General features: G+C 41.3%; 1 protein-coding gene across 2 annotated transcripts in view; it reads right to left on the reverse strand.

Annotated features, from left to right (window-relative positions):
* CDH2 (cadherin 2) overlaps positions 1 to 25086 on the reverse strand; it is a 113758-nt gene extending 88672 nt beyond the window's left edge. The window contains exons 1-2 of one of the 2 annotated variants that reach the window (XM_052704454.1): positions 24452 to 25086; positions 13602 to 13713 (exon numbers count right to left, since the gene is read on the reverse strand). In XM_052704454.1, coding sequence (XP_052560414.1) covers positions 13602 to 13713; positions 24452 to 24526 — 187 coding nt within the window. In that variant the 5' untranslated portion in view covers positions 24527 to 25086. Of the gene's footprint in view, positions 1 to 13601; positions 13714 to 23894; positions 24009 to 24451 lie in introns of those variants that run through there. The other variant, XM_052704455.1, reaches the window with a different exon arrangement.
* Between the last annotated feature and the right edge of the window lie 423 nt (positions 25087 to 25509).

A 25509-nucleotide genomic window follows, 5' to 3' on the forward strand; every position in this document is an offset into this window, starting at 1 on the left:
GAAGGGCTTCATTTAACGGTGAAATACTCATGATTTATACATTCATAAAAAAAAAAAAAAAAGCACAGCAGAAAGGTCATCCCATTTACATACTAGATCAAATAAGCCATTCAGGTTTTGCAGATCTATTGCACCTAACATGACAGCAAAGCATTACTATTGGCCAGTCAGTTATGCAGGATAAAGACCTACAGTGGAGGGAAGTAGATGTAGCTAGCATGTGCTTTTGGCATTACAGTTATAGAGGAGGTGGCCTGGTAGTCCAGGGACCCACCTCCTTCCCTCCCTGCAGAACAGCCACAGGACAAGCAATCCATCTGGCCGATCCAATGGAATATTGGTCATCCTGCTTCAGGCAAACTGCCTGCCTGATCTGCATTAACCCACACTGAGGATGCACAACTGCTGTATGCCATACAAGAGAGGCATTAAGACCTCAAGTTAAGGCTGAAGAAGTGTGACTGCTGTTTTCAAAAGCAACTATTTTTATTTTATTTTTTAACCCTTAGGTCACCACAAGTGTAATATAGAACTTCAGCCTTCGATATAAGAAAGTAAGTCTAATAGGGCTCCACTGTTACCACTGAAGGAGAACGGGGTTGTCAAGCTTTTCTCAAGTGTGACTCACATCAGAAAAGTGGTACCATTCAAACCCTTATCACCACAGATCATTTTTCCCCTTTACTCTCCCAGGCTATCACCCTTGGTCCTGTTATCTCTTACAGCTCCAAACCGGACCAGTGTTTAATTTAGCCACCTCACCCACAGCCATGTAAGTTGCCCTCCACCAAACCTCTTAGCGTATTCGGATCCAGGAGAGTCATGCACAAGCTGGACAACATCAGCACCTTATGTTACTCCACATTTATTTGATGTTTGTCTCTCACTAGCAAGATATAGTTTGGAATTTCTTCTCCTCTGCAATTCTTATGTACTCTAATGTGGGGGAAATCATTCTCTTACTGTAAGGGAGCTTAGAGCTATCAATCTCCTAAATTGGTCTCCTAATCTTCTTGGTCTTTGTCAGTAAGCCCACGTGCCAGCATCCTTAAGTCTTTCAGTGTGTTTCATAAACCACACTACTGCTAGGAACCTGCAGTATTTATCAGAGAGGGCTTAAGACACCTGAGCAATCCAATTACGGAATTCTACAGCCTGCAGCAAAAAAACATTTTACAAGCTAAACTTTAATGGCTTTATTCACTGCACTGAAGAAAAATTATTTCAAAAACTTTGTAGAAACAGAAATTCAAAAGATGAGAAATACAACATTCATCTGCATGCGCACTGATTATAAAATGTACTAAAAAAGACCATGTATAAATGAGCACTGATCCCCTGATAATTTTATCGGAACTAAGCAGGTACATTATGAAACAATCCAAAAACACTGCCTGTCCCTTACTGAGCAACATACTTGACCATTCTCTCAGCATCCACAGCAACACAGTTCTTTTCCTGACCAAACCCAAGGAGAATGTTCTCATACAGTATCTACCTAAAGTTACACAGCAGCCTTTCAGCAGATAGCAAGTGGGCTTAAGAAAACCCCATCTTTTTCTGAACTCTTCTTTGATTGCACTACACAAAGGTTAACGAGTGAAAGTTTACAGTCTGCAAGGAACACAAACATTTAGAGCTTACCTACTCAGTCCATTATTGATGAGCTGTGTTATAAAAGCGGCTTCTAAACTTGAGAAACAGATTTGTGTCAGATCACTTATTTAAGAGGAATGCACTTTTAATTTAAGATCAGTAGGAATATAAAAACCACAGCTACACGGACTGCCATTGCCTGAAGCAAACCTTCAACCCCATGCAGACAGACCACAGCAGCCACAAGAAGCTCTGCAGGGAGCACACAACAGAACAGCTCCTCCAAAATAGTTCTGATGGACAGGAACACCTGTACTTCCACCAGTCTTTGCTTCTTCTAACTAATGATCCCATTAAAGGCTAGCAAAATTTTATATTTCAGTGTTCAATTTTTATTTTGGGTTTTGTTGCTCTATAAGTTATAGTCTTTGTTTCTTTGTTAAAAAAAAAAAAAAAAAAAAAAAAAAAAAAAAAAAAAAAAGGAAGAACTAACAGATCTTTACCATGGTCAAATATTTAATTGCAAATGACAGGATTTGAATCAAATAAGACTTAACACAGTCAAAGTGCACACAGTGACATGCAAAATTAAGAACAAGGTTTTGTTTTGTTTTCTTTTCTTGGATTTATTTTGCTTTTGTTTTCAATGCAATATGGACTTTGGAAAAATGCTGAAATAATTCCAGGGGTTACAAAATCACCTCCAGGCCTAAAAACAATAGATGCACTTTCTGCTTCAAGCTGCCTCAACTCCTATCGTAACTTACCTTAACTCTGGATCTAAGCACTCTGTTTCACTGCTCTTCTGTTCTAGACTTATAACATTGCTACATCACTGACCTTCTCCTGCTACTTTAATTTGCACAAATGCTCCCTACGCACATTTTTCATTAATTCAGTGATTTTTCTACTCTTATGTAATAAGTATGTTTTTAACATAAACTCCTGCAGAAGAAACCAAACCAACCAGTGCAATGTTTGCAGAGCCTCCAGACAAGCTATCTATCAGTTAGAGGCTACTGGGCACAGACAGCAGGCTGCATCTGACCTGGTGACCTAGAAAGGACAAGCGGTCCCCCATCAGCCATCCTCCAAGAGATGAATTAATGGACTTTTCCGATAAGAGCATACACATGCACTAAAGCATGGTAAAATACTGTGGCTATATGAAAAGAAAACACATGCTGAATTAGAAGTTATTTTTACAGTATAAAAAGTGTACCAGCTGCTTTACAGAAAACAATTAACACAAAGTTTGTTTGTTTTTTTTTCTTCTTCGGAAGAACACAGACTACAACCAGCACTGAAAACGGATTCTAAGCTACAAAAACAATTAGATTTAATGAATGAATCGTGATTTGAATGCGGTTTAGAGAAATCTGTTTCAAACAACTGCTGGCATAAAAGCCAGTGCCAAACAGTAAATACTATGGACAGGATGTAAGGAGTATGTGGAGATGATACAGTCATACTTTCACCTGACAAACAAACAATACAAAAACAAAGGGTGCCCAGCCAATTATCAGCATGTCAGTGACAATGTTTCATAAATTAAATTAAAAAAAACTGAAGTACATTTTAAATATGACCTTTATTTTCTATTCCTCACAACAGTTCCTCTGAACAGATTTTGTTGTGTGGTTCTCCTTCAAATTTACTGACTACTTTAAGCCAGGCATGTAGACAAATGTACGGTTTAAGAGGCTGCATTCTCTATACAGCAGAAAGCCCCAGGACACAAACACCAGTAACATTTTACGCATCCGGTTTCTGTCACAAGACTTAAGTGTTAACATATAAATGAGTGTACTGCACAGCAATTATTATATTAATGAGCGTAAGCAGAATCCAAATCCAGGAAGGTCAGAATAATTCCCACTGACCTCAGCTATGCATCAAATCCTATTTGCAAAGCTAAAAACCCAAAAGAAACAAAGACCAAAAAACTCCCAGAAATGCTCAGTATTCATTAACAGCTACTGATGTTTAAAAGCCACTCACTTGTAGAAGAAAAGGGTTTTTTTCCCTCTCTTTTCATACGCTTGAATCAAAACGTTGACCTAATGCAACCAGTGGGCCACCATTAATAAAACCCCATAATGAAAGAGAAGCAAGAGCTTAACTTCCACACACACACATTTTTCATACAGGTATGCTAAATGCAGAAACCCAAAGTCTATTTACATAGATGTTTTGCTTGTATTTGATTGCCAGTTTACTTATATTTGAATATCAATTTGCAAGCTAATTAGAGAACATCGCTAAGCCCGTTACAGAAAAATAGTGCTCCACCATTAACTGCAGTGCTATCTAACTAATTCCTTTAAAGACTGGCTTCAAACACCATCTTCATCTCCATTCAAAACAATTAGTGTACATTTATTTCACATTTTAAACTGCAGAGAATCAATTTTTTAAACACTTTAACAGATTGCACTGCTATTTTGATAGCTTTTATGTTACAAATTATGCTTTTAGGGATTCGTAACTTTCCTATTTAAGGGAATGTTAAACTGGAACTCACAGAGGGGCTCAAATAATTCTTCTCTACAACCTGAGAGCTATGTGCCATTAACTTTCAAAAACAAACAAAACCTAGTTCTTCAAAGAGCACAGTACACAAAAAAGAACTTGCTCCTGCAGGCAAGCCATAATTTCCAACACTGCTCACAACTCTACCAAAGCCTCATAGATGGTGAAACGAAGCAGGAAGAACTCAACCTGGGTGTCTGGTCCTCAGGGACTACCAGCAGCAGGGCAGCCATGGGGCAGCTGCTGCCAGGGCAGCACATTGCCAGGGCAAGCCTCAGGGTGCTGTGCAACCCCAGAGTACATCACACAGCAATAGGAAGGGAGAAAAGCAAAAAAAAAAAAAACCAAAAAAAAAAAAAACAAAAAAAAACAAAAAAAAACAAAAAAAAACAAAAAAAAACCACAAAACAAAACAAACAAAAAAAAAACAAAGCCATACAACACAACAACCTTCCACTAACAGAGACTCCAGCACTCTGGAGCCTCGTTCAGCTGTGACCTCCTTTTCTTCCATTACCCTCAGCAGACCGTTTTGCTCACTAACTTATCTCCTTTTCCAAAGCAGGTCCCTTTCTTCTCTCCTCTCTCCATGCTGGTGTCAAGCAGTGCAAATCTGAGTAAGAAACATACATGCTGGAAAAGGCTAAAAGGGAATATGTACAGAGTGTCAACTGTTACTTCTGCCTACTTTACAACTGCTGATGAATTTTCAGACACAGAAGGACACCTCCACAGGAAATCCACAGCTTGCTTTAATTGCACTGTTATGAGATTGAGGGAAAGAATGGCAGCCTGTGTCTACGTTGGCCAGCTGGGGCACCGCTCACACCTTCCATCTTTTGGCTGCTTGGAATGTGCTGCTTACCAGATGAATGAAACAGAGAAGGAGCTGGTTCGATGGGCAGAAATCTGGAAAGTTACACCAACAGCTGTTCCTGGGATTTCCTTCTGAAGAAAGAGCTAGAAGAGTGCTTATGAATCCATACACCATTCTTAAGGTCCAATATTGCTTCTATCATGCCCAAACTCAACATCAGCCATGTAGTAAATCTTTGAGGGAACAAGTCCATCATAAAGGCCTGGAATATTTTTTGTCAGGTCAGCTTGCACTCATCCCAATAACCACATGGATGCAACGTACTCTCAACTCAAGGGGAGAAAGCTGCATTCCTAGTACAGCTACTCTCAGTGAAGGCTGTATTTCCACATGTACTTAATCATATGTACACCTATAATCGCAGTGAGAAACAATGAAACATACCATCATTATTACTGGTACCAGCTCACCTATAGCAAGCAGGCAGCAGCGCTTTTCCAGGCTGCTCTATAGTTAATGTCCTGTCTGCAAGATCAGTTTATGTTCAAAAGACTCTTCCTTCTGCCTCATTCTCACCAGAGTTTAACCTCACTCATTTCTCAATATCTTTCTCCTTGCTTTCTGAGGGAAAAGTCACCCAGATGGTGTATACAGAGAATACTGCAAAACCAGCTGTGTCACGTTGAACTGAAAGGCTTTAACAAGCATTAAAGGCCAATTCCTCCTCCTACAGCTTAATAAGAAGATAATAGCAAGTCCAGCCCTTTTTCTTCTCTCCACAACCTGCTGCTGTTCCTTGCACTGCTTTCTATTCCCTCCTATAGTCTCAGCTCAGTGGGGCTGACTGATGCTTAGGACATGTCCTAAAAGTTCAGAAGATAATTTTTCTAAAAGTTACTGTTTCCAGGTTAACAAATATGCTCACATTAGGCATCAGACCATGACACATTCAATCAAAAATAATGAAAATAATGAATAAAAAATAATGAAAAAAAATAATGAAAAAAAAAAAAAAAGAACCCAATAATGAACGCAAAAGGACAAACAAAGTGTATTCAACCAGCAGAAGAGCAGTTCAAGATGTATTTGAATTTGCCGATTGACATCAAAGTCCTCAACACGGCAGTATTTAGTTACCAAATGTTTAAATACTACTGGAATTTCTATTGAGTACAGCAGAATGCTCTGTAACTACGGGTTATTTTCCATAATATCAGCTCTATAAGATGCTCTAGTAACTTTGTGTAGATGACTAGTCACCAGATTATCTTAAATTGGGAACTTGAAAGAATAATTATATATACCAGGTGTATCTTATCGTTCTAACACAGGCAGCCTCACCCAAGGTTTTGCTCCATGTATTTCATATACTGATCCTTCTCTCTTTATAGAATTCCTAATGCTGCTGTTGCCAGGTGATGATAAAACTTGTCTCTACCACTGAATCAATTAGTCATCCTTAAGGGCAGCTTTGTTTGCTCTAGAGGGCCCCTTTGCAGAGCTTTGTATCTGCCATTCCATTCCCATAGAGCATGGGTCAGACTTGGAGAAAGCTCCAACTACAGCAACTGAGGAAAAGTAACGTCCCTCTAGGAATCAAAGCCAGATGGCAGAGTTTAAAACAGAGCTAAAGCTACATTAAATGGTGTCAGAAGCAGATAAAACCAGACTCAGCTTCTGAGGCAGAAACTAACACCTACTTTTCCATCCCCTGTTGAGCCATGCCAAGTGCCTTACTGAGGCAGCTGATGGCTCAGCTCTCTTAACTCGTATTTCTACATAGAAAAAGGAGACTGCATTTGAGATCCTTAAGTAACCATCTGAATATAGGAAAAGGGAATAAGCAGTAATTAATTCACTGCATTCCAAGTAAATGCACCATAAACAGAAATGACTATCAGAGCTGGACTAATTAACCGAGATAGTAATTTACAGATTTCAGAACACTGCAACTATTCAGGATCTGTGTAATTTCTCGGTAAGAGTATTTTTCTCTTTATCAAGATATATTTGGAAGGACCTGCAATGAAAACATGAGCAGAATTTTGTAGAGAATAAAGGTGAATCAAGTTCCCTTTTCTGGAAAACGTGGACCCAATAGTTGATTCAGGACTTTTTGTTTGTTTCAAAACCATATACATACACACACACACACACACACACACACACTTTCACCACAACTCAAATATTTCATTTCAAGCATTTTGATTAGTGTGTTTGCCAGTTTCTTTCAGAATGGCTTCTCTAGAACTCAAGCAATAAATTCTCCAACTACTGGACATACAAACTGATCCAAATGCTACACTTCCTAGCAGCTTTAGTGCTAGCATTGTTCCTGAGGAACAATGGAATCTTGTTTTTGAAATTACATTTGTCCTCTATGTGCACCCAAAATATTGTTGAATTTCATAATTTATTCCCTCTTTATATACATAAAGTTTAACATACATCAACATAAATTAGAACCTCAATACTGGAGAGTAAAATCAGGTATCACAAGTCAGATATAGAATTTTACAGAAATAGAAGAAAAAAGGAGTCACTATTCAAGTATATATCACTTTTCATTAAGTTGAGCATGCTTTATTTATACTCCAGGACATAGTCCACTTTTAAGTGAGGAGTGGAGGAAAGGGAGTAGGAAACCAAATCTCTGAAAAAAAACAACAATAAAACTCTCTTGCTTCATTAAAAGCAAGGTCTGTTTTTCAGGGACCAACTATCTGAGAATAAGTGAAAGAGCTTGGCAGATAAGCAGGCAATAGAAATAATAAAACAGGTGCTGTGCTTGTGTAGTTAAAGCAAACAGAATTTCTACCAATCCAGGATAGTAAGCTCAGTACTGACACATGAGAATTTAGGATGCTGCGGGGAACGCAGAAGGACAAACAGGAAGACTGAGGAAAGAAGAGAAAAAGGATTAAAAAGCAAGAGAGTAAGAACTAGAATACAACTGTAACAAAGTAAGTCAACAGGCAAAGCATCACCAAAAAGTGTCACTGAAATTTACTCTGCTTCACATGGGAAGAGGACAAAACCAAACTGACTAAATGTTAAGCAGGAGTGGTAAGAAAAACAAATATTCTCAACATAAGCTTCTTAAAAGAAAAAAACAACCCAACTAAAAACATCCTTACTCCCGCTAGGGCAAAGAAGCAGAACCTGGAGCACGTGGCTGTTTGTTGAGTGCTTTATTTTTGGGGGGTGCAGGTAAGGTGTGCAAAGAAGAATTTTTTTAAAAAACAAAACATTTGGGAAGAATGGAAACAATTTCTTTCAGCTTTCCAGCAGCCCACAGAGAGACCCCATCCATCTGAGATTCTTTGACTGTCTGCCTGGAAGGAACTTGTCAAATTGACATTTTTTGCTAATGGCAAGGAAACTTCAAACAAAGCAGCTGCTACTTTCATTCTTTTTTTTTTTTTTTTTCCTGCAAAAACACAAACTTTTTTTCAGTTTGGAAACAAGAATTTCTTCTTTAAAAATATGATTCTGCTTTCACTTTTCCTGGCTCTACTCTTAACATTCACTGGAATATCAAAGATGACAGCATACGCTACCATAGGATGAATACAATTGCATAAAAGTGTTGTTTTCTTTTTATTTATAGTGAGGAATAAAACATAAGCCTTAAAAGCAGTACTGATGTCTTGTTTTAAGCCTGACAACTTCCAGAAGGAATTTTATTCTTCATTGATGATGGACATTTTTATGCTTGGAATCATGAAAACAGTAGCAGCACAAAAAAAAAAAAAAAACAGAAGCTGAGTGCATCTGAGATTGCCAGAAGATGCATCACCTGCACTACCTAATGAAGAAAGCATGAGTTACATTTAAATACCAAGCACTCTTAAACATTAACCTTGGGATTGATTTTCCTCAGCTTTGGTCACCTAGAAATCAGTTGTCCAGTGCAAGACCAGCTTCCAGACTTCCTTATCACCACTGAAGAATCACCAGGCTCTTTGGGGAACAGTGTGTCCCATACAGAATTGAGTAATTCGGATGGATTAACTTACCTCTAACATCATGCAACTCTACAGCAAGCTGAAAGAGCAACTCCCCATCCCCAGAACCTCCAGTCTTCCCTCACCACAAACAGTTCTTGAGAACCATTCCCATCCACCATGCTTTCCTCTCATGCTCAGGCTCCTCCCAGTAACCAACAAATATCAGCGGAGCTTACTATCTTCAGCTACACAGCCACCAAATCAGAGAACAAGTTATGCTCACACAGGTACACAGGTGCACCTGCAAATGGCACCACAGGTGACAGGACATGGGGACACACCTAAGACTGAGGAGAACCAACAGTATGAAAAGAAGTAAAGCAAACAAGGGGGAAATTCCTCACCCTAGTGGCACATTCCCAGCAATAAGTTTCTGGATTGTTTTAGAACAAATTATGTTCAAAGTTGTGAACTACAAAGTCAGTGGAAATGCTGAAATCAGAATCTGGCATCAGATATTAAAGCACTAAAACAAAGGTTATTTACTTAGAGCTTCACTGCTTGAAAAGAAAAGGCAGCAAGGATACCATGGCTCCATTTAGCCATACATGATCTGTCTGCAGAAACCTAGGGAGACAAGGAGCATGAGCTATACCCCAGATAAGCTGGCCAACCCCATTTAATTTGTGGTTTCACAACTGCTTGGTACCAACCTCAAAAAAGAAGAGAAGCAGAAGCAACCCTGTCAGCTTGCTTCAGCTTACATAGCTCATGGAACAGTGGTGTTACTCATCCACGATCACTGCTTATCTCCATGACCAACACTAAGATATTTTCTTCCTTCAAATCACTGTGCAACTCCAAGAGCTTAGAACTATTTGATAGTTACACAATGCTCAAACAATGCATTTAAGAATCATGTGTAGGCAACAAATTTGTTTAGCAGAGAACTAAAATCATGCTTTTAGTAACAGGACACGATATTTTAATATGTGCAGCATTTAAAAAAAAAAAAAAAAACACACACACTAAACTATCAGACTGAGAATCTGCAAGTTTAAAATATTTTCTGCAAATAATTGGTCAAGCAACCTTCCTAGGTGGGTAATTTTAGTAGAAATGCATTATTCTTATCTTAAAATTTGCAGGATATAGAACAGAGATTAGATAAACAGGTTGGACATGCATATCAAGTGGCCAAAGTATTTCTTTCCTGGATGAACTACAAGACTCTGATAAAACAAGCACTAGCAAGGACATTTCATATATTAAACAGAACTCCCTCTTCAACTTAACCTCTTCTTCTCCAAATACTAAATCTTACGCATGACGCTTCAAGAACAAATTACATTTTGAATAAAGAAAGAAATAGGAAGTACCGTGTCTGTAAATTCAGGTTAGATATCTTCTACTAGGTGAAGTCTGGTGAGTTATTCAAATAAAAATTGTTTTATTTAATACTGAAATATTTCAATCTTCAAATACTTAACAAATACATTCAATTCTAGAAGAAGGCCCAAATATCTCCACAATTTTATCAGTAAGATAAACACTTTTTTTCTGGTGCACAAAGTTTCTTAAAGAGTATCATATAGCACACAGTAGAACACTGCCCCATACTCTCAAACCTAAGCATTTCTTATAAGGATACTTAATAATCAAATAACCCAGATTACTGTAACAACTGAAAAGCATAGATCAACAAGTCATATGATTACTCTACTTTTATTTACATTTTGGTGAGAGAGATGGAAATTGAAGAGCTTAGAAGCAGCTTATCCCCCCCAGTGGGCAAGATAAAAGCACACAAACATGACAGATATTAAACATCTTGTCTTTTTTTGTTGTTGTTCAGAAATTTAAGAAACAACATGTCAAGAAAACATCAAGTAAAGTTCAAATTATTCTGCAACTGACTGAGAGGATCACAAACCCTCTATGTTTGTTGTATCAATGCACAAATCCAAAGAAAATTAGAGCTTTCAATTTTAAATCACACAGAAAACTTACATATGTACCACTTATGAATTCGTACTAGCATAATCATGCAGTTAGATATGAATAAGGCCACTGAGATCAGAATCAGGCCCATGGTTACATTTAAGAAGCAAATGTCATGCAACTATACATAACTTGTAGCATCATCTGAATCTAGTTCAATAACCAGAAAATAGGCTTTTGACAACAATAGTATTTCAAAATGACAGTATAATTAAATTTAAGTCAAAGCTATGCCATGATGGACTGTATGTTTAACTGTAACCAGCAAATGATATGCTTTTAAGCATGTCAGAATTTTTCAAAAGAATTAACCATTGCAGTAATGCAACTGAGGAAATGGTAGGAATAAGCAAACTCCTCCAGGACATTTCAAATCCAGTTGATGTTGATGTGATACAGAACATGCTGTATGCTCTGTACATTTTTTCCTATTCCAACTTCCCTAAAATGCTATGCATTTTAATACCATTCAAGGACAAATCAACAGCATGCCTCACTCACTTCAAAGTTTTAAAAAGCAACAGGAGGGACTGTGTGGTTGGGATGAGTAATGAAAAAGGAAGTCAGTTTTCCATCTGTACATTACTTACTCAAAAACAATTAGGGCTGGTCAGTCATTATCATCAGATTTGTATGAGCAATACTGAGAATCAGAAGGCAATTCACTGTATTTCCTAGCCAGTAGAAAGAAGTGAGAGAGATTTCAGAAGGGGTCTTAATTCCACAAAAACAAAAGACAGTTTCCATGGGACAGTGCACATCTCATGAATTCATGTCATTTTCATTTTATGATTAATCAGCAGCATTATAACTGACCATTACCAAACAATGGTTTCAAGACAGTATCTTTGGAAAGCAGTAGTATTCTAAGTTCTCTGTTGTTGTTTCTGCCCCTTTCTCCAGGTTTCCAACATCACCTATGGAAAGAGTTCTCAGTGCAGATGACTACTGTAACATTCTACAGCAGAATGGTCTATTAACTCCCAGCTAGTGGAGCAGTGAGGGAAATTCCTTTGTATTATCTTCTCAGTTAGCTGAATATTTAATTTAATGCATGAATTTCTAAGTTATTCTTCAATAAAATAAAAGAATGTGGTTGTAAAATACATTTCCTTGAAACTAAGCTGAAAATGCTTTAACAACCAAAGCTGAAATATGATAAAGGTGATTGATTCTTCGATTCTACCTGCATTCACGTTTCCACTATACTTCTCAAAAGCATAACAAAAGTCTGTAAAAATATAATTAAGGAGAGATACTGGTACATACAGAATGCAGTATCAAGACTACAGCTTCTACTTTGTTTTGCAGAGTCATTAGAATGTTTTTCATTCAAGAGTCTTGATCTGTGTAACCATACTTATATGCAAGAAAAAAACAAAAAATTAAATTAGCTATTAAGATGTATTTGAAACTAAGACTGATGTTCTTAGTTCTGCAGTTTCAGAATTAGATTGAATAAAAGCAACATTGATGCCAGCAGTTCAGAAAACAGTGAAATTTATGCAAATTTTTTAAAATGTCATTCTTTCACAAAGTTCTATACTGAAACTTAGCTTATTGGGAAATTCAGTAAAGGCTCACATCAGGTACCTCTGTGTTCCACAGATGGCTACTCCAGCCCTTAAGAGACAAGAAGACAAGAAGGGCAGTGAACCCAATTCCCCACCCAGACGGCTCCCAGGCACACAGGCAGACCTACTGACTTCAGTGCATCCCACACAGAAGCAAGGGCTCGCGCTGGCGGAGCTTGTTGCTAGCTGGGGACTTGGCTAGCCTTTGTCTGGGCATCGTGCCACTCAGACACAGATACGTGCCAGGGCAAAGCAGCAGCGCACCGTCCGAGAGATAGCACTGGCATGGTGCTGTGCTGCCTGGCAAGGCTCCTCTCTGAGCACTGAGCCACTGACCAGGGCTCCGAGGCGGCTGCCCTTGATGTAATTCCCTGTCCCATGTCTTGCCTTCCATAGGTGCCTCTCTCCTGAGGTCACTAGGAAAAAGCAACCTATGTTGCTGCCTAAATTAAACTATCCACTCCCGTGCTACCTTGCCTGTGGGTATGCAAAGGTTTGAGCTCCCCTCCCCATCGTTGGCAGGTACTTAAGGAGCATAATCACTTAATTCTCTACATACAGCCAAAAGCATGCTTCCATACAGCCTCCCATCTTGTCTAACAAATACATAAGGAGAAGCAGGGCTGATGCTGTTATCCTACATGACTTCCAGCCCCGTCAGAGTGCCGTCAAGGACAGCTCCCTACTAAGGGAACTATCCCCGCATTGATTTGTGCACGAAGACTAGGTGCTAACTGCAGTACTTCCATGGAAGATAGAAAGCAAAAAGGAAGCTTACTTTACCTTCTCGACACTCACACATGGGTTCAAATTACAGGCAGATGACAAATCAGTTTAAGGGCTGTAATAGGAAGTATAAATGGAAAGACTGTGCTAAGAAAGGGAATTATTGGACAACCATGGGAAGATTTGAGACATTATATTTATGGTTAACATAGGTCCACGTGCTATCATTAACACCAATTGATTCTCCAGGTCCTACAACAGTAACCAAATAGTAAGGAAAAATTAACCACGTAAGAACTGACTGATATTCCTTCCATAGTTTGTGTCCTAAGAATGAAATCTTCCAGACTAATTTATGATTAAGATTCTAGGCAACAAAAATCAGAACATCTTTTCTAGCAGTACCATTCAGCAGAGGCTGTCCTCCATGTACACTCCTCGACACGACCGCACTGTGCACATCTTCAGGAAATCCCATCTTGCACAACATGTCTTCACAAGTTGCTTTTATCGGTGCCTGAAATGCAAGACAAAATTTATGTAATATCACAACCCCCTTATTCACCAGAGAAACATTCCAGTTAGCACACATTCCGTTTGGCTGCTATCTTGTACAAACAGCATCTTTGTTTCTATACGACAGCAATTAAAAGTCTGAGGGCAAAGGGTTAATCTCTCTGATAACTGGAATGGAAGGAACAAGTCCCACTTGTCTGGTAAGATCTAAATAATACACAATCTTGATTCTTCTGACAACTGAACATTTCAACTAAACCAGTCTTTGAGACTGAAGTGGAAACTTAGGGGGAACAAAAACATTCCTTCCTCTGGAAATAAATGTTGCACAAAGACAAATGACTTCTTTTTTTTTCATGGACACATATATTTGAGAGGAAAGACTTCAGCCAATGACTTAAAATGCTTTATTTAGACATCACTGTGTGAGGCTGCCCCAGTACCTGTAAGACAGAATGTTGCATTTGCAGTAAAGAAACAGTACTTTTATCTGTGTTAGCAAACAGTTATCATAGCAAGTCAAATGGCTCCAATTCAATCCCCATCCAATGAACATTAGGTTAAATAAAGAACTGCTCTTCATTGAATTTGCATAAGGCAAAAGACAAGCAGTTGAAACCATTCTCTCACTTGTGAAGAAAGTCTCCCTTCAAATCACATTTTTCTAAGTTTCATAAATGACTTTTTATTTAGAAAGATAATGGAGCACAAAAACTTTTTTGTTCTGTAGAGGGTTTTGTGTTCAAAATATACTGATAGGTAAGCCAGTTTTCAGGACAGTTTGCTGCTGTTAAAAAAAAAAAAAAGCATCCAACTTGCTGTGGCAAAAGACTATGATTTGTGGATTGTTTTTGCCTTATTTCAGAGCTCCATAGAACAGCTACGCTTCCATGTGACTAAATGACCAAACAGAGCAAAACACCTCAAACTACACCTCAAAAAGCAGAGGCCAGCTCTCACACCACTACACTGAACTGCATTTCAGACACTGACACCTCTTGAAAAAAATCGGACATGCATCTACACACTATGTAATGACCTATTCAAATGCACGTATGCGGACTTTGATATCATGAACAATTGTGTGCTTTTGTACCTACAACTGATCACGTCTTTAAAAAGATTTTCTCTTCTACTTTCTCAAATGGGTTTTCCTCAAGTGGAACTACCTGAAGTCATGCTGAAGCACACAATCCCAAACGGAAAGAGGGAAGGAGAAAAAAAAAAGAAGGGTAGAGAAAAAGGAGATGATGGTGCTTCACCAATTTACCACTTTCCTGAGCATCAGAGCACTGACTTAGGGCATCAGGCAGCTATGTCCTAATATCTGTGCTCACACATTACCTGCACAGAAGAGGAGGAGCATTCTCATACTACGCAGTGGCTGTGCCACCTGTTTGAAGATAAATTTCACCAGGCCTGGAGGCTGAGCACAGAGATGTTACAGCTGTGTACCTGGTCCAGCTCAGCTTGGCAAGACAGTTGCAGCCACCACACACAGTCTGCCTACAGGTTTATCAGCACTTTCCACTGGAATTTTTCAAGCACCCAGCTATCTGTCACCTCTCTGTCTCTTAGTGCAGCCACAATTTTTAGATTAGTTTCCATGCTTTTAACAGCATATCATCTGTAAACCAAATCCCTTTCTGACAGAGGCAGGTTAGGGAGCACTTATCCAAACCACTACGATGGCAAACCCAAGCTGGCAGCACGCACTGGCATGCAGTGGGGACAGCCTACTGGTAGTACTTCAAAAGCAGAGGAAGCAAGCTGAAGTTGCACTGAAAATGAACAAAAGTGCAGCACCAAAGGTGCCAGAAACCACGTGTTCCCCAGGGAAGAGGACCCAGCAGAAATGCTTGCTGTCCATTTACACGCTAGGCCATGCTCAGCATGCCAGCTCCTATTAGGGTAATTTTATCACTATTGCAAGGAGGGATTCGTAACACAGCCAGATGCACTTACACTTACCAATCCTATCTAAGCAGCTCAACACACTAGCAATAAAAACAAAAATTTGCTACCCAGCTCCAGATTAGTAAGCTATCTAAGTAAGCACCCAGTAAGAGAAATTTTAATTATCAAGTGTCTACTTAAACTGTGGCACTTGTTTCTCCGTGACTTTATTTATTTATTTATTTTAATATGAGGACCTAAAAAAGAAATGTAATGAAAGATGAAAGGAAAGTAAAGGAAGAAAGGAACAATGTTTAAAATACAAGGAGGCTACGCAACCTGCAAAGTTGGAACCTGGGTCTGCAGCTAAGCCTCAACAGCCCACTCAAACACTGGTTTTTTAAAAGATAAAAAGATGGTAAAATCAAAAAATAATTATTATTCCAGCTGCCAGATTCTTTGGCTTTAGAATCAAATCACAGACTTTATAAAGTTTCCACAACTTGAAAGAAAAATACTAAGACTTTTTTAAACTACTACATAAAAGATAACCTCAAAGCAAATGTGATTAAAAAAAAAAAAAATAGCCTTTCATGGTATCCTTGAAACAATAAAGGTCCTGGGTGGGCAGCTGAGGAGATAACAGGATTGTGTAACAAGTCCGCTCTGATGCGCCTGGGAATCTTTCAGCCTTCCCAACAATCTATACGTACTAAACAACTCTTATAAACTGAAACAATGCCCACTGAAACAAAGACGTGGGGACATGAATAGAGAGCCTTCTTTGTTCTTTCATTTGCAGCCATCAATTTTATCTGGAGACAAAAGACTGTACTCTGCTCTCCAAAAACAGTCCTTTGTAAATATTGTTTGAGAATAAAAACACAAGGGAAAAGAGAATTTAAATTTCCAGCATTTCTTAATCGCCCCATGTTAAGCATTTTGAATTAAGTAGGAGTTGTAGCTTCAGATACAATGGGTCACATCAAGTTCAGACTGAAAGTACTGCAAGACTTAAACCATTTTAACTCGAAGCAAAAGACAGTGCTGGAATGTTTTTATCCCCTCATCCAGGGCAAAAGGGGAAAGTTAGCAAACATTATGGGGGCACATTACTGTAATTTACAGGATTTTGTGTGATTAGTGCAATTCTCAAGACTACTCTGAACACAAGAAAATATTAGTTGTACATCCCTCTACAGAACACACAACAGAAAAACTGTCTTTTAAGATGGAAAGCAATTACCTTAGCTTGTACTCACACAAAACCTACTTAACAGAGTTACAAAGCTTTGAACAAGATCACTACACGGATAATTCTTCTCTGAAGCACTATCAGACTTTGCAAAAGCAAAATAGGTACCAGTGTAAAATTATTTTGCTTCCCCTTATAGCTAACTCAGTCATTTTTGATAGTGTTCATTAGATTTTGCAGTTATCTCCAGATGCTAAAACTACTCAAACTTGGTAAGGTCATGCATATAAACTTGGTATTATACATTTCAGACTAAATGCAAAAGACATGCTGCAGTCATGAAGCAACATGACATACATTAGAAGCCGTCTGTCAAAACTTATTATTCAATTAATTAACAGGTCATTTTGATAAAGCAGCTGAGCCTGCTTTTTTTGTACGGTGCCCCTCCAGTTACTTCAGCTTCACAACTAGAAATCTGTGGCTTAAAACCAAGGTTGTGCCATAGCTCAATTAAAAAAAATAAATAAAATCCTCCATGACCATCTAAACTTTGTAACTGTAAAGGAATCATATTTACATGTTTTTCTAAACACCACCGGTAACCTTATTCCAACAGTGTAGGCTTCACATTTGAAAAAAAGATTGTAAATGGAAACAAGAGTAAAACCAGACAGGACAGTTTCATTAACACTGATGGTTCTAGACTAATAGCTCTCTCCAATTTCCATATTTGCTAAGACATAGCCACATTTAAAATGCAGTTCTGTAAGGAAACACCTATTTAAAAATGCAAGCTCACCACACGACTGTAGAAGCAATTTCGTATCACAACACGCATCCTATGTTTTCAGAATTGGATTCTTAAAGACTGCTTTCAAACAGGGCTGGTTTTGTTCCTTGTGCATATGCCATACACCACTGGAGTTCAGCAGTTTCAATTCATCTAAAATATCAAAGTCTCTGCTTTTGCACTGTTTGCATTTGCATGTACCACAACATTAGATTTCTTAATATTGATTGTAACAAAATGCAAGGGAAGTTGTTTCTGAAAGACTTCTTTCTTTTATGCTGAATATAGCTTACTCCTGTAGCAAAATAAGCCTACGTCGTAAAACGAGAAATGGAGGGATATGCATTGGAAAAAATACCACACCACACACTTATAATTGGATGTGGTACAGCTGCTAATTGCCAAGTCCAGCCAATTCACAGGGCATTATTGTGTGAAGCTCAAAACAAAGTCTTACATAATTACACCTACGACAGAGCAGGAGCTGGGTATTCGAGCTCTCCCTCGTTAATATCAACATTAACTTTCAATTGTGACAGTAATACTCAACTTAAGCACAAATCACAGAAATATCTGTGACTGTGTTTAAAGACTAGGTGTTTCCTCATTAATTTAAAGGCCAAAATTGTACCCAGCATTCATTCACAACTTATCTAACTCTAAAGATCTTCTTAACCATTTTCAGTTTTGGGGAAACACATCACCTGACAAAACGCAATATACTGCACAAGATGGATCTTACTTTATGACAAGCTTCCCCTCACTACCATAAAGTAACAGGCATATGAAAGATAACCTGCAGGATCACTGCCACATCTCCAATACGCTTTAGATGCAACACTTGAAAACATTCAGCATCTCTCTTAATCTCTGACTTACTGCTACGAGCTGCAGCACTTTATACCTTCACACACTGAAGAGAGTTGAGCATGACTCCAGTAAATACTGTCAAGTACCGTTTGTTTTCAACTGTGAACTGCAACCGGAGAGAAAGTGCCTTTCACTCAAATTGCTCAGCTTCCCAAGACAAGGCCAAACCAAGATCTCCCAGAGGTCATCCAGTTACCTCTATTTCAGAGGCACCAGAAGCCGTTCTCATTACAGCACCTTCAGCTCACATTAGAGCTCTACTCCATGAACCAAATTTCAAACCAAAAAGTTCAGCTTCTTAAACCAATACGTAAAGCTTTCAAATACTTCCACAGGATAACAGGATCTACAACTTCCACACTATCATCTGTTTTAAAACAAATTGCCTCAAACTACCACTCATTACTGTTCATTTGCAAGCCAGAGTCTCACAAACTGCACTCATAGCCTCCTCTTGTTACGCGCAGCTGAGAAACAAGGGTGTTGACTTGCTTTACGAAATACAGAGACATTTATGGACATATCTGATACAGCACAAAGGTTTGATCTGGTTTGGAGTTTCTTGTTCCATCAACAAGGAGAACATGGAGCCCCCACTCTCCAAGCAAGACACAGTTCCTATCAGAGAAAAAAAAAAAAAAAGACTAAAATTTCAACAGAAATGCCACAATTAAAGGGAATTTAAGTCTAAGTCACATTTCGGTAATAAAAAAATATTTTAAAACCAGCTCTATGTTTGACTATATATCCCAGTGTCTTCAAAAAACTGAAACTTCCTCATGCTGTCTTGATGATAAAGGTTGCGTGTTCAGCAACCCTGCCCATGAAAACTGCTTCTGATGCACACAGAAGAGCTCTGGGTTTTTCTGACCTTCAGGGGAGGCCTTGCAAGGCCTATCTGGAAGAACTCTTTCGGGGGATCACAAAATTTTAACTATGTCTTCAGCTGCTGGGTGATAATTATGTGCTAATTATAAGGAATGGAGGAGTCCCTAGGCGAGTCTGTTGGTAAAAATATATTTTTTAAATATGTCAAGGAGTGCCTAGAGGAGAGCATAAACGCGCCTTTTGGATATATGATATTTAATTAAATACATAAATACTGACTAAAACCAAATAGTTTAAGTGAATCGTTGAAAAGACTTGGCAGTGATATACCTTCCATCTTGGAAGCTGCTATATCTGTTTTCATAAGCCATTTAAAAATAGAATGCCTAATTTCCCCTCTTTATTCAGACAGAGCTCCCATGATCTTTCAGTGAGAACGGCAGGATCAAATCAAATTATGAATCACGCAGATTAGGTCATCCACTGATCTGCCGCTGCCACAAGAAAGGGAGCTGGAACACAGCCCAACACTCAGATGAGGAAGGTCTTTCTCCCATCAGCCACAAGCTACGAACACTCTCTGGCAAGACAAATCCTCCTCAAACTCATCCCACATTGATACACACCACCGTTTTTCCTGAAGTTCTCTCTTGCAGAGAAGCACTGGAAAAGGCTGCCCAGACAGGTGGTGGATATTCCATCTCTGGAGATATTCAAGGTCAGGACGGACTGGGACACTCAATAACCTGATGTAGCTGTAGATGCCTCTGCTCACTGCAGGGAAGTCGGACTACTTGGCCTTTAAAGGTCCCTTCTTAACTCAAATGATTCTCTGATTCTAGACAAACTCACTTCTGCCTGGTATGGGCAACCAGTGACCAAGCAACAAGCATCACTTCAGTAAAAGGTGAGGAAAATTGCTATAAAAATGATAATTTCTACTGCAAAAGACACTGAGTGTTTACTTTACTTTCATCATTCATATGGGATTTGCCCCATTCCACCTCATACACAACTGGAAAGAAATGAGGTAGTAGATAAAAGAAGTGTATCCACTATGACACTATAGGCTTCTCCTATGCTTTGTAATAACAACAAAAAAAGCTTAAAAATAAATACATAAAAAACACCGTTTTACATTAGAGGTTCAGATTCTTAGGTGAGCAAATTGATATCTTGTATGCGCATTGTTTAAAGTATAAATTCTTATCCTAGCTGCTGGTAGCTGGTGAACTACTCAACCACATTGTTATTTAAAGTTAAAAAATAAAAATAAGTAAAACAAAAAAGCATTCAGAAAAAAAAAAAAAAAAGAAAAACAACAGTGGGAGACAAGGAGTTTAACTGGTAGATGATCCTCTCATTCAGGCAAGAAAAGCCATTCAACTGTTCCTGTTTGCAGCCACATGACAAAAAGTCCCTTACGCAAGGCAGTCTGCGATGAGCAAAAATAACTTGATTCACAACTTCCCCAGGCTATTTTTAAATATTATACTACTAAAATTTACTTGTTATACTACTATAAGAACCAAATTTTCTTATGTATTCAGTTATTAAAAACATCAATAATTGAAATTACTGACATAAAAATGTCACTGAAAATAATTAAGATAGAACATGACAGGGTTTTTCCAGTGATGTTTCTGGGAGTTCCTCCAACTTCTGGGAGCAGAAAGAAAGACAGTAGATGGGAAGTTTTTGAGTTACACTTTCTTAACTAGATGTTGTTCAAAAATATGACAATTCAGGGTGATATTTTAAAACAGGTATAACAAAACCCACAAATGTAACTGACTTTTCTTTATAGCACATTAAATTGCATGCTTACATAGCAGTACTACACACGAAGGAAGAGAGCAATAGAAGGCTTTCTAGAAAACACACATCATTTATTAAAATGAAAAAATATGAATACAATACAAGAAAATATCTATCTTCTGTTACATTGGCATCGTATACATTTATGAGCTTGCTACAATACCTGTTAAGAGAAAACAGAATTTCCTATTTTGTCAACCAGTGATTTCAATTCCAAAAATTCACTGCCTACTTTAGCGACATCTATTTCTGTCCTATAACAGGCAGAAAAAGCAGTTTACAGAAAAAGCCTTTTTGAAAAATGTATTTTAAAATAATGCATCCACTTTAAAATCCCAAAGATAGGTTTCCAAAAATACGTTTGTTTTATTCAATTTTGAAGATATCAGACTTTTGAGGACATGTCAGTGGCACCACTATCACCTAAACCAGGCAGACAGGGAGCAGAGAGCTCTCTGCTGCAGCATCCGGCCACATTTAACTTCTCAGATTCTTTGAAGGTGAAGCAAAAACAGGACAGGAAGATCCACAAAGGTTGAGCCACTCACATAAGTGCTCTGTTCCAGGGCTTATGAAACGCATTATAAAACACATTCAGTTCACTTTCAAGGGAGTAATGATGTTTGAGTTTGCTTTGTTTAAGAGACATCCTCAAACTCATTTTAGTTCTTATACAATCACGTATCTACTATAATACTTAAAATAGTTTGGCTAAAAAAAAAATATCTAAGACGTGTGTTATGAGGTACATTCAGAATAAATGATCTCAGCTCTCCTGTGCAAAACTGCATTCACGTGTCTCGCCCCATTCTGCCAGAGACCAGAGCTGAAAGTACGAGTGGTCTAGTTGACAAGAAACTCAATCACTGAATTCACAGCTGAGGCAGCTTAACAGGAATGTCATTTAGGGCAACAGTTTTATCACCTGGATACGTTTGCTAAGACCTGGAATAAGACCAAAACTGCCTGCAGGGAGTAATAACTTACATCCCTTGTCATCGTAATTCGAATTCAAACCAGTCTTCTACATTTGCAGGGCTCTATAATCACATTATTATTTGTTCTCACTTAGAAATAGAGAACGCCCATGGAGTGGTCCCATCACCCTGTACTTAAAAAGAACAATTCCCCTTTTGAGCACTTAATTTCTATTCCCTTTTCCATTTAATTTTTAACTCATCTCAGTTTTATTCCCATAAACCCAACACTCAAACCATCTCTTCCTCTGCTTCTGTTTTGTTGTTATTCCTGTTCCAGAAGCAGCTGATGCTTTGGGGCAGAAAAGCAGATACCGCTTCTTCTATCCCACCACCTCCCAGGTTCTTTACACAGTGCTTCCAGCCTCACACTGAATTGGCTGATCAGCAAAATAAAGTGCAGTTTACATTCTCTTGCATCCCATGTGCATTATACATTGCCAGAAATCTAAAGCCCTTTCTTCCAAACACACACAGAACCCACAGATCTGACTTAAAATACACTTCCAGTTATGATCAAGCATTCCATCACGACTGCTTTTCCACATCACTGATGAAAAATGAGTGATCAATAACTTCAGACAATAAAGGCAGAGAGCTCTTGTGTTGCAAAGAGGCAGGAAAAAGCTGGAAGGTTCAACACTGCAGAAGAACCTTAAAGAGATAACCTTGTACAAACCAAAAGGAGCAGGTACCCAGGCAGGAAAAAGAAGTTCCCACTGCACCCTGTTTGTGAGGGCTCTTCACAGTTCACATGAAAGAAAAAAATAAATAAAGTGCTGTACAGACACAGGTCTATAAATCTGATTTCATACCCAAGTTCCAATTTTGTTACACACTATTAAAAATCAGTCCTAACCTGATTTAATGGATACCCAAACAAGGGGGAAATTGGATTCCCCAAGCGTAACACAATGGTGACGCTGAGTGATGCATGAAAGCAGCGAGGTTCCCTCCTGTCCCCAATTCACAGCTCGGGCTTCATTTCCAACCTGCCCCGGGTAGGAAAAAGATGAAATACAGGCTTAGTGCAGAAAGTGGGCTTTGAAGAGTCACTGAGACGGGAAGACTGAACAGAACTGAAAGTGTGTGCGATTAACAGCACTACAAATCAGTCGGTACTGGCTTTTGGGATCTGGCTTCTGCCTTGCAAAAACAAGCATAAAACAAAGCTAAAGTGGCACATAACAAGTTTCTGAGCAGAGTGGCTGCTATCATGGAAATCAGTCGAGTCCTGCCGGATGCTCTTCCACCGCGATGGACGGACAGACAGCTCCGTGCCTTTGCCCTCTGAGGGCCACGGCTGAAATCTGCCACCGCGCTGCCCGCCGTCAGCTAGCAGCCCTGGGCGCGGCTGGGACGCCCGGGGATCGCAGAGGGGCACGGGGTGAGGGGAGCGGCGGAGAGGCGGCAGAGCTCCCTCCTGCCCCGCCGCTCACCATGGACAGGGGCCGCCGGCCCGGCCGCAGCCCGTGCGGGAGGCGGAGACCGCCGCAGCGCCCCGGGGCCCTGTCCCCGCCGCCGGCCCGGCCTCCGGCCTCTCCCCCAACCCGTCAGAAATGCCCCGACCGTAAATACCATTAAGAGGCGATGATCTGCGCCATCTGTCCCTCAGATTTACCGCCCTCTCCACCCCCCGTGCTGGGCTCAGCCGGCACAAAGCCAGGGGACAGCGGCCGCCACCCGCTCCCACCGCGTCCCCCCGGCGCTCAGGGCACCCCTGCGGGATCCAATTTGCCGCCCGGCACCTGCCCCGACGCGGGTCCCGCTTTCCCTCCGAGCGCTGCCCCGGGAACGCTCCGCACCTCGAGCCCTCCCGGGCCGTGCGGAAGGGTTCCGGCCGTGCATTACACACTTCGGAGCCCCGTCTCGTCCCGCTAGAAATTCCCGTTACACGCAGGGGGTGGGCGACCAGCGGCCGCACGGAGGCGGCGGCTGATTAAATTCTTCCCGGGAAGGGATTAGCGGGCACGGAGCCGGAGGCGGCGGAGCGCCGTGCCCTCTCGGCGAGGCCGGCCGGGCGGTAGCCCCACCTGCCCGGGAGGGACGCGGGGCTCTGCCTTACGCCGCACCGCTCCTGTTTCCCCGCACCGTGTCCGTTCCGCTACTTTCTCCCCCACGCTCGATACGAGGGAGATACCCCCTCTTCCGTCCGCAAAACTAGCACCGGACTCCCCTATTCCCCCATACACACATGCGCATCCCTCCGCACCTGCTCTCCCCCCAGCCCCGAGCAGGTGGCCGGCAGCGTATCCCGCGCCCCGCCGCTCCTCCCGCCGGCTTTCCCCGGGCACTGCCGCCCGCAGGGGAACAAAGAGCCGCAGCCCGACCCCGCTCCCCACCCGCCGCCGGCGGTGCTTACCTGCTGCAGGGCCGCCAGCAACATCAGCGCCAGCGGCGGCAAGATCCGCGGCGGCGTTCCCGCTATCCGGCACATGGAGGCGAGGAGGGGCGGCGGCGGGGCGGCCCCCGGCGGTCCTGGAGCGCGGCTGGAGCCCGGAGCGGGGCGAGGGGTGCGGCGGGAGCGGAGGGAGGGTCGGGCGCCGGCGGCTCCCGGGGCTGCGCTCTGTCCCCGCCTGCCCGAGCCGGTGCCGCGGCGCTAGCTGCCGCCTACCGCTCTAGCTCATGGGCAGCGATGCAGCGGGGAAAGAGAGAGACGGAGAGAGGCGGAGGATGGGGGAAACTCGGCTCCGGGTCAGGCTGCTTTTCTCTCTGAAAGCCCCCTCCGCGGTGCAGAGGGTGGGCAGGGAAGAGGAGGAGGAGGAGGAGGAGGATGGGCGAACAAAAGGCTGCGAGATAAGAAAGAAGTAGCTGCTGCCGCTGCTGCCAGGCCGGTGCGGCGGCGGCTCGGCAGTCTTCGGCGCCGTCCCCACGCCCGGATCGTGCCCGCCCCTCTCCTCCCCGCTCTGCTCCCCGGCGAGCTCGGGCGGGCGGCTCCGTTCTGCTCAGCGCCTCGCCCCGGGCGTGCCAGCCCCGCCGCTGCCCCGGCCCCAGCCCTGCTGCATGCTCCGTCTCCACTTTCTCTCTGCCTCTTTCTTCCCTCCCTCCACCCCTCCCCCTGCACGCAGAGCCCTCCGCCGAAGCACGATGATAACAATACCGAGCAGCCTCTATGCGTGTGTGCGCGCCGGGCGCAGCCGCTCCCTACAACCAATGGAGCTGCCCCGCCTCGCTCCGGGGAGCGGGTACGGGGCTGGGGCACTCCGCAGCGCCAACAATCCGGGAACAAAGAGAAAAATAATTATAGAAACGCTCCTAACTTGCTTCGCTGCGATTGTTTGGGGGGCGAGGGGGAGGGATGGAGGAAGGGGGGAAGACCCAGGGGTGTCATTCCCGGGGGTTTCGGGGCGCTGCCGGCGTCCCAAGTTTGGTTCTAATGCTGCTGCTGAGAAGGTTGCTTATTATTATTTCTATTACTCC

Source organism: Tympanuchus pallidicinctus, unplaced genomic scaffold (genome assembly GCF_026119805.1).
Source record: "Tympanuchus pallidicinctus isolate F22 unplaced genomic scaffold, pur_lepc_1.0 scaffold5, whole genome shotgun sequence".
In the NCBI taxonomy this organism is placed as follows: Eukaryota; Metazoa; Chordata; class Aves; order Galliformes; family Phasianidae; genus Tympanuchus; species Tympanuchus pallidicinctus.